Source organism: Aethalodelphis obliquidens, unplaced genomic scaffold (genome assembly GCF_003676395.1).
Source record: "Aethalodelphis obliquidens isolate GAN/ISIS:26980383/991018 unplaced genomic scaffold, ASM367639v1 scaffold29, whole genome shotgun sequence".
Lineage (NCBI taxonomy): Eukaryota > Metazoa > Chordata > Mammalia > Artiodactyla > Delphinidae > Aethalodelphis > Aethalodelphis obliquidens.
Window position 1 is genome coordinate 13,955,498 of NW_020837973.1, and position 18,926 is coordinate 13,974,423.

General features: G+C 44.4%; 1 protein-coding gene across 4 annotated transcripts in view; it reads right to left on the reverse strand.

Annotated features, from left to right (window-relative positions):
• RETREG1 (reticulophagy regulator 1) overlaps window positions 1–18,926 on the reverse strand; it is a 122,856-nt gene that overhangs the window by 37,054 nt on the left and 66,876 nt on the right. The window contains exon 1 of one of the 4 annotated variants that reach the window (XM_027125354.1): window positions 631–1,178. The exons of the other annotated variants lie outside the window; for them this stretch is intronic. Within the exon in view, the coding sequence (XP_026981155.1) occupies window positions 631–665 (35 nt within the window). The 5' untranslated portion in view covers window positions 666–1,178. Of the gene's footprint in view, window positions 1–630; window positions 1,179–18,926 lie in introns of those variants that run through there. 4 annotated transcript variants of the gene reach the window in all.

Below are 18,926 nucleotides of genomic sequence, written 5' to 3' on the forward strand. Positions count from 1 at the left end.
ATGGGGCTAGCAATGGAAACTTCCAATACGGACAGAAGTTGTGCTCATATTAATAGAAATAACTTCCTGCTTCCTTTCCCATCTCTATCCCCCTTTCTTAGAGCCAGATATTAATAAAACATTAATACAGTTAATGTACTGCATATGGGGGCCCAATGATCACATTTTCAAAGATAAGATCTATGGTAAAAAAAAGTACTGTAATACCAAAACGGGTATATTGGTCTAATTATTAACCTTTAGAAATGTTCAAGTCTTTAAAATGCAAGCAATTTACAAAATGTTTACTAGCTTAGATTTCTAACAACTACCATCTGAAGTTAAAAATCAAACATCAAAAAACTCAAGTAGACTTTACAGGGTGTAGGAAGAAACACTTTTTGGTAATTTCGGGCCGCCACTTCCTCACTCAAGAAAAACACTTATTGGCATATATTTCTACGGGTATATTCAGTTCGTTTCATGTCTCTCTCTTCACGCTAAAGAAAATTCTATTTCCTGGAATTAAGGGACTGCACTCCTTTTTAAATTTTAATTTCAACTACCTTTTAAATTAGTCACAGTAGTTTTTAGAAAGATAACCAGCAAATGAAATAGACTCGAGAAAAAGTAAATGTGGATCATAATTACCTTTTGCCTGATCCAAAGTCCTCACCTTCAGGCATTTCTGCCCTTTGAAAATAATAACAAAGTGGAGAAGGCTGCAGCACTTTTGTGCTACGATAGTTTCTTCTCCACGCTAACAATGACTACCAGGCGGGGAAAACCCCAGTAGTCAAGTTCTTTTCTTTTTGGAGTAAAGCACTCCTCCCCTACCCAGAAAGTAGGTGTTTACAAACTTCCGAAGCCCCGGCCTGCCTTGAATGAAGCTAGGAGCCGGGTTATTATGACTGTCCCCTGCTAAAAATAAATAGGTCACCTCTTACTCCCAGGACCGTGACAGACAGCTGGGGGCAAGCGCTGCTCAGCTGCCCCGCTTGTTCGCGCCAGGCCTGTGAGGAGGTGTCATCACCCAGCTATTAACCTTTACCGGGATGACCTCACCTAAGCCAGCCTACCCTTTCTATTTCCTGCTTTCTCCTGGCATGACAAGGCACCCCCGAAGGGTGGCGAGCTTGAAACTTCAGCCTGAGCTATCAGGTCTCCAACTCACAGGAGGGGCTGGAGGGTGGAGAGCAAAGTGGGCAGGACCGGGAGAGCTGAGAGGTTTGTTTGTTCTGGAAATGCTGAGCCACTCAGCAAAAAGATCCCTTACTCACACAAGAAGGGGGAAAATGCCAACAAACAATTGTGTTAGAAAATCTTCCTTTGGGTCATCTAGATGTCTCCACTCTGAAGTGAGCACACAGATATGAGTCCATGTGTTCCTCTGGGCGACACGGTTTCTTCCGAGGGACTTCCCTCTGTCATCAGCGACCAGCCTGACATTGGAATGTGGCCGAGCTGTGGGCCTCAGATGTTCTGATAGCTTGGCCCGTCATTACGAATGAGTCATCAATCACCAGGTACCCTCAGTCCCTGCAACTTCTAATAGCAGGACGAAAATCGCTTCACTTCTTGCTTTCAAAAACGCTGGACGAAACATTACTGAGATCCCTTTAGGAATATAACCTGAAAACTTTGCAGAAAAACTTGAAATCTTTTTTTTTTTTTCCTGATTGGGAAAGTCAAGTAAGGCTGTAAGCAAGATCTAATTATTAAGAAACAATATACTTTTCTTAGATACATGCACCCCAGTTCATTGCAGTACTATTTACAATAGCCAGGACATGGAAGCAACTTAAATGTCCATCAACAGACGAATGGATAAAGAAGATGTGGTACATATATACAATGGAATATTACTCAGCCATAAAAAAAGAACAAAATAATGCCATTTGCAGCAACTTGGATGGACCTAGAGACTGTCATACTGAGTGAAGTACGTCAGACAAAGACAAACGTCATATGATATTGCTTATATGTGGAATCTTAAAAAATGGTACAAATGAACGTATTTACAAAATAGAAATAGAGTCACAGATGTAGAAAACAAACTTATGGTTACCAAAGGGGAAAGGAGGGGGAAGGAGGGATAAATTGGGAGATTGGGACTGACATATACACACTACTATATATAAAATAGATAACTAATAAGAACCTACTGTATAGTACAGGGAACTCAACTGAATACTCTGTAAAGTAGTATGGGAAAAGAATCTAAAAAAGAGTGGATAGATGTATATGTATAACTGATTCACTTTGCTGTACACCTGAGACTGACAGAACATTCCAAATCAACTATAAAAAATACAAACATTAAAAAAAGAAACAATACACTTTTTTAACATCTTTATTGCAGTATAATTGCTTTACAATGGTGTGTTAGTTTCTGCATTATAACAAAGTGAATCAGCTATACATATACATATATCCCCTTATATCCTCCCTCTTGCGTCTCCCTCCCATTCCACCCCTCTAGGTGGTCACAAAGCACCGAGCTGATCTCCCTGTGCTATGCGGCTGCTTCCCACTAGCTATCGATTTTACATTTGGTAGTGTATATATGTCCATGCCACTCTCTCACTTTGTCCCAGCTTACCCTTCCACTTTTCTTTTTAAAATGTGTGCTCCATTGTCACAAGATTAGTAATAGCTAATCCTAGCAATATCTCTATATTCAATATATACTTTACATTTATATGTGTTAAAGTGATTTCTGGAGCATTAAAAAATTGAGGAGTCATAACAAATATTATCTTTCTCTGAGGCACTGTTAGCTATTTTGTAGCACATGCCTGTCGCAATTCGCGACAACTCTTTAATATTCCACACAAGAGCTAAAGTTCTAGACTTCAAAGTCTAAGAGTAAGTTGCTGCAGATACTCAAACACGTAACTCAAATACTGTTGACCTTGAAAGAAAACAGTCATAAGCAGAGTTCTGAAGATCAGGGTGTGCCCGAGCCTCTCAGAGGATTGGAGCAATGTGCTGTCTTGCTAGAAATTCCAGGCCTAATGGAGTGAAAAGTTGAGACGCTGAAAATATTATCCATGAGAATATTTTACCACCTTTATTTCACTTGACCAACAACAATGCTAATTCTATGATCTAATTCTCAGTTCTAACAATCCTATCCCACTAATTTTACCTTTTTTGTTCTTTTAAGCTTCTCTTATACTACTTCTTGAATATCTGAGTACCGCTGTTGTTGAACTTAGCTGCTGCTGACTACAGACCAGACTACTGTATCCCTGAAACCTGCCTCTCAATTTTAAAGGACAATTAACTGATCGGTGTGAGAGATGAATTACCCATTACTACCATAAAATATTTCCTTTAAAAATACTTCCTTTAGGGCTTCCCTGGTGGCGCAGTGGTTGAGAGTCCGCCTGCCGATGCAGGGGACGCGGGTTTGTGTCCCGGTCAGGGATGATCCCACATGCCACGGAGCGGCTGGGCCCGTGAGCCATGGCCGCTGGGCCTGCGCGTCCGGAGTCTGTGCTCCGCAAGGGGAGAGGCCGCAACAGTGAGAGGCCCGCGTACCGCAAAAAAAAAAAACAAAAAACTTCCTTTAAGCACGTCTTCATGCATTTTAAAATTCCTTGCTCCAACCATAAATTCCCCTTTAGATATGTTTGTGTTAACTTCTGAAATTCCCAAGGACAAGGAGGGAAAACAGGATGGCACAGATCACAAAAGCCAGGTGTAGGACACAGTGGGTGGCTTCCTCGCTCCAGTGACACCTTCGGTCCGGCGGGGGGTTTAGGGTGCCAAGGGTTCCCTCATCGTCCCTGACCGGAAACCCACTGGGCATCCCAAATTTAAGGACTCACGGAATAGAGCCGTGGGAAAGACCCTGAGGGCCACGAAAGCCATCCAAGATTTTCAGACGCTGAAACGGGGGCCCAGCAAAGTTAGGTGACCTGCTGGGGACAGAGCCAGGAACAGCCTCCAGTGCAGGAGCGGAGGGCTCTTTTCATCCCTCCAGCCGAACCGAGAGCAGAACCCACTCGTTCTGGCAAAAGTGCATACGTACGGCCAGACACGTACGCGGTTTACGTTCTCTTACACCCATACTCTTTCAAGCTTTGTATGCATTTAATTTTAGTAGCATACTTTAAGTGAACATTTCTATTTTCTCTTGCAGTTTTAATTAGTATTATGGCCTAAGAAGATAACTGCCATTTCAAAGCTAAATGTCCACTTCTCTTAATGCCCTTTTTCCTCTTCCCACAATCGTCGGCCTAAGAGTTTTGTTTATTTCCATCTCTCCTACGGCAGCGGTGACTGAGGCTCTGGAACTTTCAGAGACAAGACGAGGGACCCTCCCTCTATTGCAGGTTACAGGGCAATATTAGCATGAATGGCTAAGAAATGGGTGGGGTTCGTTAGTGGAGAGAAAATTATTAAGAGGGGTAGGTTAACTCCTTGACCTAACAGAATTCTTGCTGAAGTTAGGCCAGGGTGATCAGCTATTACCTAGGGGATGGTGAGACATGAGGGATTTGGTTAGATATTAAGGGTGATCAAATATCAAGGGCGGAGGATTCTCGATAAACTGACTTGACAAATTTCTTGCTAAAACTGGGTTCCTGAGGGCATACCCAAGGGCAGGGCCTAGGTGGAAATGAGCTCTCAGAGGAGCCTGACTAGTTTGGTCAAAGAGAGAGTCTTTGTCACCTCCTAAGAACAAGGCACATTTTAATTTTTTTTAAACTAGCACCCAGTGTTACAAACTGTATGGCCCCTTCAGAGGGTCACTGTCTGGTATGGCAGCCCCCAGCAGCACCTGGTTATTGAGCACTTAAGATGTGGCTAGTTGGGAATTTTAGGATGGAATAGGAAAAAAGACTGTAAAATATCTCATTACCAATTTTTATATTGATAACATGTTGAAATAATAATATTTGGGACACAATGGTTAAACAAAATGTATTATTAAAATTAATTTCACTTCTTTCTGTTTACTTTTTCTAAACATGGCTGCTAGAAATATACAATTATATATGTAGCCTGCATTCTGTTTCCACTGGCCTGTATAGCTCTAGAGCTTCAATTTTCTACTTTTCTGCCGAAACTGGCCTAAATTTGACATAAAACAGAAGTTCCTTTGAGAGCTCACTGGCTAACACAATCTTACCAATTGTTTCAAAAACATTTCCAGAATCACTTTTAGTCAGAAGGGAAAGGGGTACAAATTACAGAAGGCAATTAACAGGACAGTTAATGGATACCGAGAAGAGTCCATTGAGTATCTTCTCCCTCCATATCTTGGCCTCCGCTTTTCTCCATCCAAAACCCTCTTCCACCCTTGCTTCCCTTTGGCCTCCGAAGACAAGAGCCCATGAGTAATTTCTTCAAGGCCAGGCTGCATCCCAAGTTCTTGATTCCCTTCCCTCCTCTCATATCTGGTTTAAACCACCAGGTATCCCAGCCTGTTCTTGCCAGTTCCTGGCCTCCCAAATTCTACCTTTTCCCTCAGCCCACAAATATATGCAGGCCTTTTCCAGAAACCCCACCACTGACCATACATGTTCTTCTAGTCCCAAACCTCTGTCTGACCTTTACAGCCCAAGGTCCTAACCAGGGGTCTATGTTCAACTCACTCCTCGCCGATTACAGCCTACCTTCTGCCCCTACCATGGCCCTGACAATGCTCTTCAAATGCAGCTGATGTCTACTTTCCATCTAATCTGCCCTGACCTTGTGGGGCCCTACGTGGCTGCCCGCTTCCCTTTATCTTGACACTGTCTCCACCCTGGGCTCCAAGACTCCACTTTCTGTGCCCAGCCCCACTCCTCTCAGCTGTCCTTCTTGGTCTATCTAAGTGTCTCTCTTCAGTCTTAACTGACTCTGCAGTCTTAAGCGTTGGTGACCTCTAAGCGTTGGTGTTTCAGGCCTTCCCAAACCTGAAACAACACAGAGTAGTGGGTCCCAACCTCAGCTACTCTCTACTTCCACTGGTCTGGGATGGGTCATGAACTTGCTTCCAATATGCTGCTCGTGGGCCGGTGTGCGGGGGGACCACTCTTTGAGAGCACAGTCCTGGCGTTCCAACATTGACCACCTTCCTTTTCATGCTATACAATCTCTCTAGGAAATCTCTCTATTCCCAGAATTTTAACTCTGACCTCCACGCCCAAATCTGTATTGCTAGTCACACACTCTCCAGAATTCCAAACCTATACAGACAGTGCCTGACTTACAACTTTTCCACATTATGATGGTGTGAAAGTGATACACATTCAGTAGAAACCGCCCTTGGGATTTTGAATTTTGATCTTTTCCTGGGCAAGATACGGTGCGACACTCTCTCGTGATGCTGGCCAGTGGCAGCGAGCCTCAGCTCCTGGTCAGCCCTGTGATGACAAGAATCAATAATCCACACACTTACGACCACTCTGTACCCAGGCAGCCATTCTGTTCTTCACTTTCAGTACAGTGTTCAATACATTACATGAGATAGTCAACACTTTATTATAAAATAGGCTTCGTGTTAGATGATGCTGCCCGCTTGTAGGCTCACAGAAGTGTTCTGAGCATGTTTAAGGTAGGCTTGGCTAACCTGTGATGTTCAGTAGCGTAGGTGTATTAAATGCATTTTTGACTTAATGACATTTTCAACTTATATTGGGTTTATCGGGATGTAACGCCATTGTAAGTCGAGGTGGCTCTGTATTTCTGTCACCCACTAGCTGTGGTGCACCAGAGCTGCCTCTGACTGAAAACTCTTACCACCTCTTTCCACTCCACGTTCAGTGCTGTGAAGGAGCTAGTCTGCAACCAGCCACAGCATGAAAATTGGCAAATGCTACAAGTCAGCTGCTATCCCGTACTCACCCCGAGCCAGCTGTTAAAAATGTACCCATACAACACTGAATACTAAACATCTTAACCTGTGTTAAATTAATTAAATAGGGAGGGCATTAGATGGAGGTGGTTCTAATTCCTTCGAAGCCAACATAAGCAAACCAAAACCTAAGCCTACAAATGCCTCAAGGTTCAGAAACCAAAACATAAGGACAACCAACCACAAGCATCCAACCAGGGTTTCCCAAATAAGGGCAACTGCTCGGGCTACAGCCAATCAGATGAGTTCCTTGCTTTGCTTCCCCATCTTCTCTATTAAAGTCTCATCCCGGACATCCCTGGTGGCACAGTGGTTAAGAATCCACCTGCCAATGCAGGGGACATGGGATTGAGCCCCGGTCCGGGAAGATCCCACATGCCACGGAGCAACTAAGCCCGTGTGCCACAATTACTGAGTCTGTGCTCTAGAGCCTGCGAGCCACAACTACTGAGCCCACGTGCCACAACTACTGAAGCCCATGTGCCTAGAGCCCGTGCTCTGCAACAACAGAAGCCACCACAATGAGAAGCCCACGCACCGCAACAAAGAGTAGCCCCCGCTCGCCGCAGCTAGAGAAAGCCCGGGCGCAGCAACGAAGACCCAATGCAGCCAAAAATAAATTTAAAAAAATAAATAAATAAAAAAGTCTCGTCCCCAGCTCCTGTCAATGGAGCATCCTGACCACTTCTGGTTGGTGCCACAAAAAATCAAATTTGATTTGATTTTTCAATCAAAAAATTGATTTTTGCTCAAATAAACTCTTAAAATTTTTAATATGCCTCAGTTTCTCTTTTAATACTTGGAAGTCCCAAAAGCATCTCCAAAAACGAGCCCAAAGAGGATCCACCAACTCTCAGTAACCTGCTCTCCCTTATCCTTTCCTATTTCTTCCCTTCATTTTCTTTCTTTGGAAAAATAATTCTCCATATCATTCTCAATCCCATTTTTCTGAAGCAATTTCTTCAATGAATTTAGCAACATCTCAATGTATCTTCACTACTTGCTGACATGTCAGCTATGGGAACTCCTCCCTCCTTCCCACTAGGAGATACGCAGGGACCTTCTCTTCTTGTTCATTATTGTTTCCCAACAATACTACAAAGCATGGTAGAGCCAGCTCCTAGAACAGCACACACCATATTATTTTAGGGTGATACTAGTAGTCAATATTAGTTACATCAGTAAAGTGAAAAAAGGTTCCAAATGGCCAACTGAGGCAAAAACATGGGAATTATATTCGTTCTTCCCTCTCGCTCACCAGCCAGAAGATTCTCACCAAGTGCCATCAACCCTAACACCCTGAGCTGTACTTGTAACCACCCTTGAGACTGTGCCTTCTGTGATTACTGCCTTCAATCAGTCCATCATCACCTGTTGCCTGGGCTAGGGGCCACCAAATACTTGTGATAAAGCACCCCTAGCACGACACACTGCCCAAACACACTGTGCGTTTATACATTATATGCACATATATTTTCAATGTACAAATATGACCTGTAAATACTGTATGTGCTTCAGAAATCATATGCAAAATAAAAACATGCAGAGATAAAATAAATGTAAGCATTCTTTGTAATTGCAAAAAAACCAAAACAATCCCATCAACAAGGGATTAATTAAATTATGGTGCCATGAAACCTATGCTAAAAAGGATGAGATTATTATGAAAATCTTTCCATAATATGGTCAACTTTAAAGAGAGACTAGAAAACAAAATGTATAATATCCCATTGATGTAAAAATATACATTTACATATTGATGAAAATACCTCAACAAAGATATGGATGAAGAAAGGGAAACCAGGAGGACAAGGGGAAGGGGGGAGGGGAGGGAGAGGAGAGAAAGGAAAAGTGTTTCAAAGGACCTACACTGAGGTATTGATTGTGGTTTTCTTTTCTGGCTTAAGAAAACAATGAATAGTTTCTATTTTATTATTTTTGCCTGTCTGTATTTTCAATTTTTCAGCAACAAACACAAATTGCTCTTTTGGTACGCAAAGAAAATGTTCTTAAAATATGAAAAAGAAAAAAGGTTACTTTTAAATGGAAGGGGAAAATTTTTTCTGGGGTTTCCTGTCACTAAAGGAAAAAAAAATCTCTATTCTTTCATTTGGGTCTTCAGGATTTTTCCCTCAAACCAGACCAGGAAGAGCTCCTACCTTCAACAAGGATTTGACCACTCAGAAAAAAACGTGTTGGTTGAAAGAATGAGAGAAAGAAACCAGAAGCAAGCCCTCCCTCCACCCACTGACTCGAGAGGATAAGAATTCCCCTTCTCCACTTCTTTCACATCCCACTGAAGACTTCCGGCGTTGCCAATACACAATTTGTTTCCCATGAAAATTCAGAGTATATACTATGCACTTTGCAGAAGTGGAATAAGGGTATAAATTAGTATCAAAGCCAGTGTATTTCTGGAGCAAAGTGGAAAAGGACATCTTTTTTTCCTTAGATTAAAAAGAAATAAAAGGTTCAAATGATTATATATGTAAATGATGTGAATGATGCCATTCGGTAGTGACAATGTGATGAATAATCATGATGTGCTACACTGAGAGAGATGGTCCCTCTCTCTTGCTTTCTGGTTGGTGGAATCATATTGAGACTTGTCCTAGATTGGTGGCTTTCCAAGCAATAAAAACTTATTTTTCCTAAATGCTATGTTATGACAAACCTCAGTATATAAAAGACACAACAACCCAAAAGACTTATTCAGGTTTAAATGGGAGCAGGGCACTGAGAAGTGGCCTCAGTCCTGCACAAAGGCAGCCCTTGAATCGGATCCTTGGAAACCCAGAGCTGCACAAGTTACAGTTGGAAAACTGTGACCGGGATCATCTGGATGGCTAGGAAGAAAAAGTGGGAAATTTTTTTCTCAGTCTCTTCTCTAATAATTAGAACAGAAGCAACCCAGTTATTCTCTTTATCCTTTTACCTTTTTTAAGCTTAGAGTTACGAAGTGTTTTCCTCAAATTTCTTTTCATCCAAACATAGCCGGCACTCTACAACCGATGCACAGAGCTTCTGAAGTCCCATCCTCTAGCTTTCTGGTCAACCTTCTCCTTCCTTTTGCTGGAGGTACCACTGTAGACACCCTACTTCCCAGCCTGCGACAGTCCCCAGTTTCACCTCTTGTCCTGGTATTCTTAATAACAGACCCCTTTCACTCTCATCAGTATACCTGTTTAGGTCATCAATTGTAAGATAACCCAATATATTACCATGTTTTTCCCCCTATTTGTCAGAACTTCCATTTTGCTAATGTGAGCTAGATTGTTGTTTTGATTATCACATAATTTGTTATGGTCTCAGCAGGGAGCCCCAACTGGAGCCAGATTTGTGCCACAGACCATTCAGTTTCGCCAGGGAGTGCCTCTCACACCCTTCCAGTCCGGTCCATGCTGTACCCGTTGTCTGACCTGTCGTCTTGGGTCGAACCGTGTCCCTTCCTAAAGTAGATATTGTTGGAGCGAAGCTGTCTGGAAAGTGTGGTTTGGACACTTGTGGGTGCAGGTGCCCCAAGGATGCTGAAGAAGCCAGCATCCAGGAGTGGAAAGATCAAAATATGGGAGAAGAGTCAGCAAACGTCCAAAGGGGAGGAGGGGGGAAAGGAGTGGAGAGAAACTGGGGGGCAGGGAGGCTGGCAGGGAGCACCATGAAAGACTCAACAGCTTCCAAGAGGTGGACCCTGTACCAGCTGCGTCTTTGTCATGCTGATCTCTGTGGCGTATATTTGCTGTCCTAACATTTAAATAAAATATTTTTCTTTATTGAAGTCGAGTTGATTTACAATGTTGTGTTACTTTCAGGTGTACGGCAAAGTGATTCAGTTATACATATACGTGACAAGAAGATTGAATACAGTTCCCTGTGCTATACAGTAGGTCCTTGTTTCGCAGCGGGAAGGGGCACAGGAGTAGCCTCGGGAAACCAGGAGAGGAAGAAGAGGCTGTCGGGCAACTGTTTAAGGAAGCGAGGAGAAAAGGACTCCAGGAAACCCGCAGGTGCCGGGACCTCCTGAGTCACACCAGCGTGCATCACTGGCCTGGTTTGCGTGTGTGTGTCCTGTGTTTACCAAGACCCATTTCACTGCGCTGAACAGGGTCTCTACAAACTCTTGTCTGTGACCCCCTCTCTGAGGACCTGTTGGTCACCAGGGACTAGTTTCATTCCCACTTAACTGCCTCATGGCTTCTCTCCTTAGAAAACTATGGATGCGCTTCTGTATCAAGAGGGGTTCTTTCTCTCTTCTCCCTCCCATCTTTCCCAAACCCCTCCCCCCTCCCCCCCCCCAAAAAAAAGGTCTACAAAACTGCAGGAGTAGAGAGACTGGTAGAAATCAAATTCCCAACGGTGCCAAACGTCACTATTGGTTCAAGCTTCCCTCCACAGAATAATCCTGAAGAAGAAGAATCTTGTTTCTGAATAATCTTGCTTGCTTGGTTATTGAAAGCTCTCTTTTAAGGTTCTATGTGTACTTCAGGGGTGAAGGTCCTTGACAGAGAATCTTTGGTTCCAAGAAAGTCAGAACAAATAGCCACAGGAGAGAAAGAACTCCGGCAGGTCCCACTGCTCTCAGTGAGCAGAAAGAAATGGAACATTTCTAAGGCCACAATTCATAGAGACAGAGGTCTCTGTGTCCGGTAGAGACGGGAGTGGCTCCAACAAGAGCGGCACACAGCTCAAACCAAACCTTATCTCTTGCACTTAAAACTACAATGCAAAACAGAGGGCAATTGCAACTTATGTTTAAGGATTACACAATACTTTCGTTATCTGTTAATCTTCCTTATCAGGTGTTGCTTACGTCAGTATTAAAAAGTATTTTTCATTCCTTAAATAGCACCTGATAAAATGCTTCTTGGCTATACATTTACCCAGGATTTTGTGGAGAAGCCAAACTGACATGGAGACTGTCCAGCTCCACAGCCTCGTAATAGTTAATCATTATTAGCTTTGAGGGTACCAGAAAGCCTCTTTCCAGTCCCATTTGGCCATGCATCACCTGACACCCTTGTGGCCTTGGCTGGATGAGTTCCACCTGCTGACCCGGCCTTGGGTAGGGATGAGAGATCTCAGACACTGAAAGGGCCGCCCCCTCCCAGGCAACGGTGTTTCCGGGAAAGTGCTCCAGAGCTTGCTAATATCCGACAGCCTCCAGGCATTTCTGAAAAGGAACCAGCCTCTTTAGAAGCATTTGCTACGGGAAAAGCTGGGCGTCTGCTGGCCTGGATCGGTGGGAAAGAAGAAAGCCTTCACTTCAGAGACCTGTAACTGCTTCTTGCAGCCGGGCAGCTGCCTCCAGTGGCGTGGTGGGCCAGCATCTCCATACCGCCTCGACCACTGTCTGACTGTCTGATAATAAACCCAGCCTCTCAGAAACATGGTGTGTCTCCCGCAGGCCACCTCAAGGTTCCAAATAAGATACAGGTAGCAATCTGAAGGTGACCATGAGTGAGTTCATTTCTAGCAGGCATGAGTAAAACCCTTTCAATGACTAGCAAAAAGCAATGAGTTTTCTCCAAAATTTATAAGCAGCTCAATAACAAAAAAACAAACAACCCAATCCAAAAATGGGCAGAAGACTTAAAGAGACATTTCTCCAAAGAGGATATACAGATTGCCAACAAACACATGAAAGAATGATCAACATCATTAATCATTAGAGAAATGCAAATCAAAACTACAATGAGATAGCATCTCACACCAGTCAGAATGGCCATCATCAAAAAATCTAGAAACAATAAATGCTGGAGAGGGTGTGGAGAAAAGGGAACACTCTTGCACTGCTGGTGGGAATGTGAATTGGTACGGCCACTATGGAGAACAGTATGGAGGTTCCTTAAAAAACTACAAATAGAACTACCATATGACCCAGCAATCCCACTACTGGGCATATACCCTGAGAAAACCATAATTCAAAAAGAGTCATGTACCAAAATGTTCTTTGCAGCTCTATTTACAACAGCCCGGAGATGGAAACAACCTAAGTGTCCATCATCGGATGAATGGATAAAGAAGATGTGGCACATATATACAATGGAATATTACTCAGCCATAAAAAGAAATGAAGTTGAGCTATTTGTAATGAGGTGGATGGACATAGAGTCTGTCATACAGAGTGAAGTAAGTCAGAAAGAGAAAGACAAATACCGTATGCTAACACATATATATGGAATTTAAGGGAAAAAAATGTCATGAAGAACCTAGGGGTAAGACAGGAATAAAGACACAGACCTACTAGAGAACGGACTTGAGGATATGGGGAGGGGGAAGGGTGAGCTGTGACAAAGCGAGAGAGAGGCATGGACATATATACACTACCAAACGTAAGGTAGATAGCTAGTGGGAAGCAGCCGCATAGCACAGGGAGATCAGCTCGGTGCTTTGTGACCGCCTGGAGGGGTGGGATAAGGAGGGTGGGAGGGAGACGCAAGAGGGAGGGGATATGGGGACATATGTATATGTATAGCTGATTCACTTTGTTATAAAGCAGAAACTAACACACCATTGTAAAGCAATTATACTCCAATAAAGAATTAAAAAAAAAAAAAACAGAGTGAAACAAATCTGAAATGTGACCCCTGGAGAGCCTTAGTCGAGAAACCGGGCACTGAGACGGGGTTAACCTGTGACCTCCTGCCTCCCCAATAACCCCTCAAGAGGGGTTTCCTCGGGCACCCAGCACCTCTCTCCTATAAGCTTAACAATCTTGTCTTCTCGTAATAACCTTTTTATTTGGCAATGATTTGAGATTTACAGAAGAGTTACAAAGACAGTACACAGAGCTCCTGTATACCCCTCACTTAGTTTCCCCCAGGGTTAACATCTTTCGTTACCACGGCACATCTGTCAAAACTAATAGCCAACATTGGTAGATTACTATGAACTAAACTCCAGACTTTGTAGTTACTTTCACTAACGTCCTTTTTCTCTTCCAGGATCCCATCCGGGGCATCGTGGTGCTTTCAGTCGTGACACCTCCCTAGTCTCCGTGGTCTGTGAGAGTTGCTCCCTCTCCCCTTGGTTTCCTACCTTCACAGTTTTGAGGCGTATTCTGTAGATATCGGTATTTTATAGAATGCCCTCCGTTTGGATTTGATATTTTTCTCACGATTAGACTGAGGTTACAGGTTTGGGGGAAGACAACCATGGAGGAGAATGGCCCTTCTCATCACACCCAGGGTTCCCTGAGATCCACGTGGCTCCTCCCTGGTGATGGTCACTTGATGACTTGGATTCCTAGTGTTGGCCAGGTTTCTCCATGGCAAAGTTATTCCTTTTCCCTTTCCATACTCTAGTCTTTGAAAGCAAATCTAAGTCCAACCCTCATTCTGGGCAGGGCGGAGGGCGGGGGGAAATGGTGGTGCCCAGGGACACAGGTCCACCTGCTGAATGCAGGGGTTGCAACTTATATTACTCAGAATTCTTCTGTCAGGAAGCCTTGTCTCTCCTCCTTCCCTCAGTGACTTACCTATTCAATCATTTACATCAATAAGGACTTCTGTGGGCTCGTAAGGACTTAGGCTTTGGGTTATAATCCAGTGCTGTATGATTGATTTTGTTGCCCAGATTGTTCCAGCCACTAACTCTGCCCACCCTGCCCTCTTCCACGACCCCTCCTCCAGCCCCCTAAGACCCCTGGAGAGGCCACCTCTCTGCTGCACCTGGCTGGCTCCACTCTCCAGCCGACCTCGGGGTGAACCACAGTGTGCCCAGGCCCCAAGATCACCTCGCTTCCTTTCCACCTGGTGTCAGCACCTGCCACGGGGCGACACCAGGACTAACCTGGAAGTCAGAGGCGGGCTGACGTGGGAGCAAAGGCCTGTGCTCCACCCGCATGCGTCCGGTTCCAGGGACACGGGAGAGACGGGGCGCTGCGTGTGCCCCGCCCCTTGGGGTGCCACAGGCCGTGAGCGGTGTCCAAGGAGGTGAGCCGTCTGCACACCAGTGTGTTCTTACGAAAGCATGACCACCTGCCATCTTTTTCCTTACTCTGATAAAATTTCCAGGTTTGAAACCAAGTTCCAATTTCCTTTCCATGTGTGCCATGCGTCCTGCCGTTTCATGTTTCCTTCCTGTTCTGAGCACAGAGGAAGCGCACAGTTTAAAAATGGAAACGAGACTTGGCTACTTCACCTGCACCCACTTTTAGCATCAAACCATGGCAATGTCATACACACAGTTCATCATAAGTTTTCACGGTGGATTCACGCCGCCAGACGCCGCTTTCGGTCTGCTTATTTATAACCAATGGGAATTTTTATATCAAACTTGACTTTACATTTTTTAATTGAAATTATAAGCTGTACTGAAAACTGGAGAGGGCCGTGACAGTTGAAGACCCCCCTCCCCCCGATCCAGCTTCTGTGCTCATCGTGAGCAGTAAAAATTTAAACACTGCCTCATTCCAAAGTCAGTGAAGAACAAGGGACAGGCTGTGTCAGGAGCTGTAACAGAGGCCAGGAAACAACACGTGTGTCCCTACCAGCTGCAGACAGGTGTGCGGGAGGGGACACCATGCTTACACGTGTCTCCCAGAGTGAGCGGGTCCCCTTCTCTTCCCATCAAAGTGCCACTGCTTTCATGGAAGGGGGTCACAGTGCGCCTCCCCCACAACGAGAAACAGCTGTTCCCAGGGTCTTTCCAATGACATGGAATTACAAACTCTAAAGGCAAAACCGAGGCGCCTCTTGGGGGTGTCGCCCTGAGAAGTAGGCTTCATTGGATGCGTGTCCGCAGGCCCCCGAACGGGCAGGTTCCTTTAACACATACTTTGCTTCGTTTTGCTTGAAATTATCCCTCCAAAAGAGGATGTGGTCACATGTTTGTGATCTTACCAAATCTGTCACAGACCAGGACTGTGCATTCAATTTAAACATTTTGAATAGCAAAGTACTAGGAGAGGAAGAATGGCTGAAGTGACATCACTCAGTGCTGGTGTGGGAAGCTTTCAGATGTCATAGAGTTTACCTGATAGGATGGGTAAAAAATAATAACAATACTAATTAAAGAGAAAGACATGTACATGTATCACAGATTCCTTCATTATTTGTGGGTGTGGGCTAGGCTATTATAAAATAAGCTTTGCCCAAATTTCTTCCAGAAGTACTGTACTCAGCGGTCGTGTGATAAAGATGGAACCACGTGGTTTTCCAGAGGTGGAGGTGTGGATGGGGAATTGGGCGAAGGCGGTCAAAAGGTACAAACTCCTTTTGTTATAAAGGTAAGTTAAGTCCTGGAGATGTAACGTACAGCGTGGTGACTACAGGTAATTATACTGTGTTGTATATTTGAAAGTTGCTAAGAAAGTAAATCTTAAAAATTCTCATCACAAGAAAACAAAACTGTAGCTGTACGGTAGTGGATGTTAACTATTACGGTGATCGTTTTGCAATATGTACATGTATTGAATCGTTACCTTATGCACCTGAATACAAAGTTATATGTCAGTTATGTCTCAATAAAACAGGGGGGAGGGGATAAAAATTGAGGGAAAAAAGATTGACTGAAATAGCTGTTTACAGCTTGGATCAATTTCCAGTGACTTTACTATCTAAAGTCCTCTATCACAACTTAGGAATGAAATAACTTGTTCTGGAAAATGTGTTAGGGTCAAAAAGTGGCCCTAACTTTAATAAAACTGACATGAAGGGAGAACAGGGAAAGCAGCATTTTAAAACTAATATGTGGGTTTCCCTGGTGGCGCAGTGGTTGAGAGTCCGCCTGCCGATGCAGGGGACACGGGTTTGTGCCCCGGTCCGGGAAGATCCCACATGCCGCGGAGCGGCGGGGCCCGTGAACCATGGCCGCTGAGCCTGCGCGTCCTGGAGCCTGTGCTCCACAACGGGAGAGGCCACAACAGTGAGAGGCCCGCATACCACAAAAAAAACAGAAACAAAAACAAAACTAATATGTTACGCAAATAAGTTGTGATTTTATATCTATCGACATGGTGCGCTAACAGTGATTGTACAGTGGTTACAATTAGTACGAGTAGAAAACTGGACCCTCTATATTTACGTTCCCCGCAGCCGATACATTCAAGGTGGGCGAAAGCTCTTCCTGGATCTTGGCAATGGGAAGGAGGGCCCTCACCACACATTCAAGGTTCCCTTACATCGGGTATGAATTGTATTCTGAGTGAAAGGAGAAATCATCAAAATAGTTAGTCCTGGCTGCTCGGTAGAGACCAGCTCTTCGGGGCCAAGAGGAAAAGCATGGGGGTCAGTTAGGGGTTCAGATCTGGCCCAGGTCCAAGGGGATGGTGACAGAGTGAGGGCTGGAGGGTCTAGGCCACATTCTGCAAATGGAGCCGAGCAGGTTGACTGATGAACTAAACGTGTGGAATAGGGACAAGGTGAAATCACACACGGCTTCGATCTGCTTACCTGAACACCACCGTCCTTAAAAGCAAATTTTTGAATAACAGCTGACGGCCTGGGATACCTGACATATTAAAACACGTTGGAGGACTTTTCTGCAAGATGGACCCACACTAAATATTTTCAAATTTGTGGGCCATATGGTCTCCATTACAGCTAATCAACTCCACTGCTGCAGCTCAGACAATATGTAAAGGAATGAATGTGGGCCATGGGCGGCCACCCTCTGTATTTTATACACACACACACTCCACCAATTATAAAAGAACATGTGCTATTCGTAACTGATTAAAGAAAACCATGGGGAAGGGATTATGTACCCCAATATTTACAGCGATTCTCTCTATGGTTTTTATTTTCTTTTGTGTGTTTTAAGTATTTTCAAAAATTCCCCCACATATGTATTCCTGTCGTAACCAGATAAAATCTACCCCCCAAAAGTGTGAAATTCTATCTTTAAAAATCTACAAAGAAAAACAAAGCCAGGTGTTCTGGTGTCCTGTCATTGATCATACTTTCAAAGGGAGATTTTTTTTTAATATAAAAAGACTTTGAAAAAGGTCATCAGTAAATAAATTCTAAATCGGCAGTTGAAAAGAAAATAACCCATCATGCTTCCCAGAACTGGAGAGAGTCCATGTGAGGAAGGGGGAAGGCTGTTTTTCGCTACATTGGCTGAGTCTGTGGAAAAGACTGCATCTTGAATTAGCAGCTTGACTGCCGGCAGTCCAGGTAAATACTGTGTTGCTACAACCGAAATCATCCTGCCATGTGGGTCACCCTGTCATATAATTAGCCTCTTATCATATCAGGGGCAAATCAAAGCAGCAGCAGTTGCTGTTCATGTGGTAACTGAGCAAACCAGCAACACTCTCTTCCTGGATCCACATCCGATTTGACAGTATCACCATCCCACCGAAGACACCAGAAGGGGTGTTTTGCCGCATTTTTCATAGCAAGTGGAACCTGAGAGCACATGGAACATCTTAAGGACTTCCCAGCTGTCTCCGCTACTTTGATTCTTTGCATGTCCTTCACTGCATCACTGTGCACATTAGTCCACCAGCTGGGGAACTGGGTGGAGGGTGAAATTTCACCGTAAGGGTCCTGTGGTTCCTGGATATCGCCCTCAGGCTCTCCCATTCACCTTATCCGGCACATGGTCAGGTTCATTGTCTCCGATCACCTGATCCCGTCCTCCCGCCCCAGAAGGTCTGCCCCCTCCTCCTTCACCCCCTTCCCAGATGTTTATCCAGACAAACATGTTGCAGCTCATCTCCATCCCCCGGTCCATTTCAGGAAACCCACCCTGGCCATCGTCCTCTCCTCTGTTGCCAAATGTTATTTACTTCTCAATGCGACTCTAAGTCCTTGCCTAAGCAGTAAACTGCCGAAGGGCCGTCTCTGGTGTCCTGGCCTCTCACGGTGCTGGGCACACTGCATGCTCCGAGGCGCAGTTCTGCCAAGTGACCCCTGCAGACAGCCTGCCTGGGTTCTGATGCTCACCCACCAGCTGGGTGAGCTCGAGCAAGTGACTTAACCTCTCTGTTTCCTCGTCTGTGAAATGGGGATAACAGCACTTCGTAACAGCTGCTGTGAAGACTTAAGGCACATGTAAATGTTGTAAGTGGATTAGATTAAGTATATAAGATTTGAGAATGAGAATGTCATCATAGGCAAAACACCGAGGACAGAGCAGGCATTTTGAC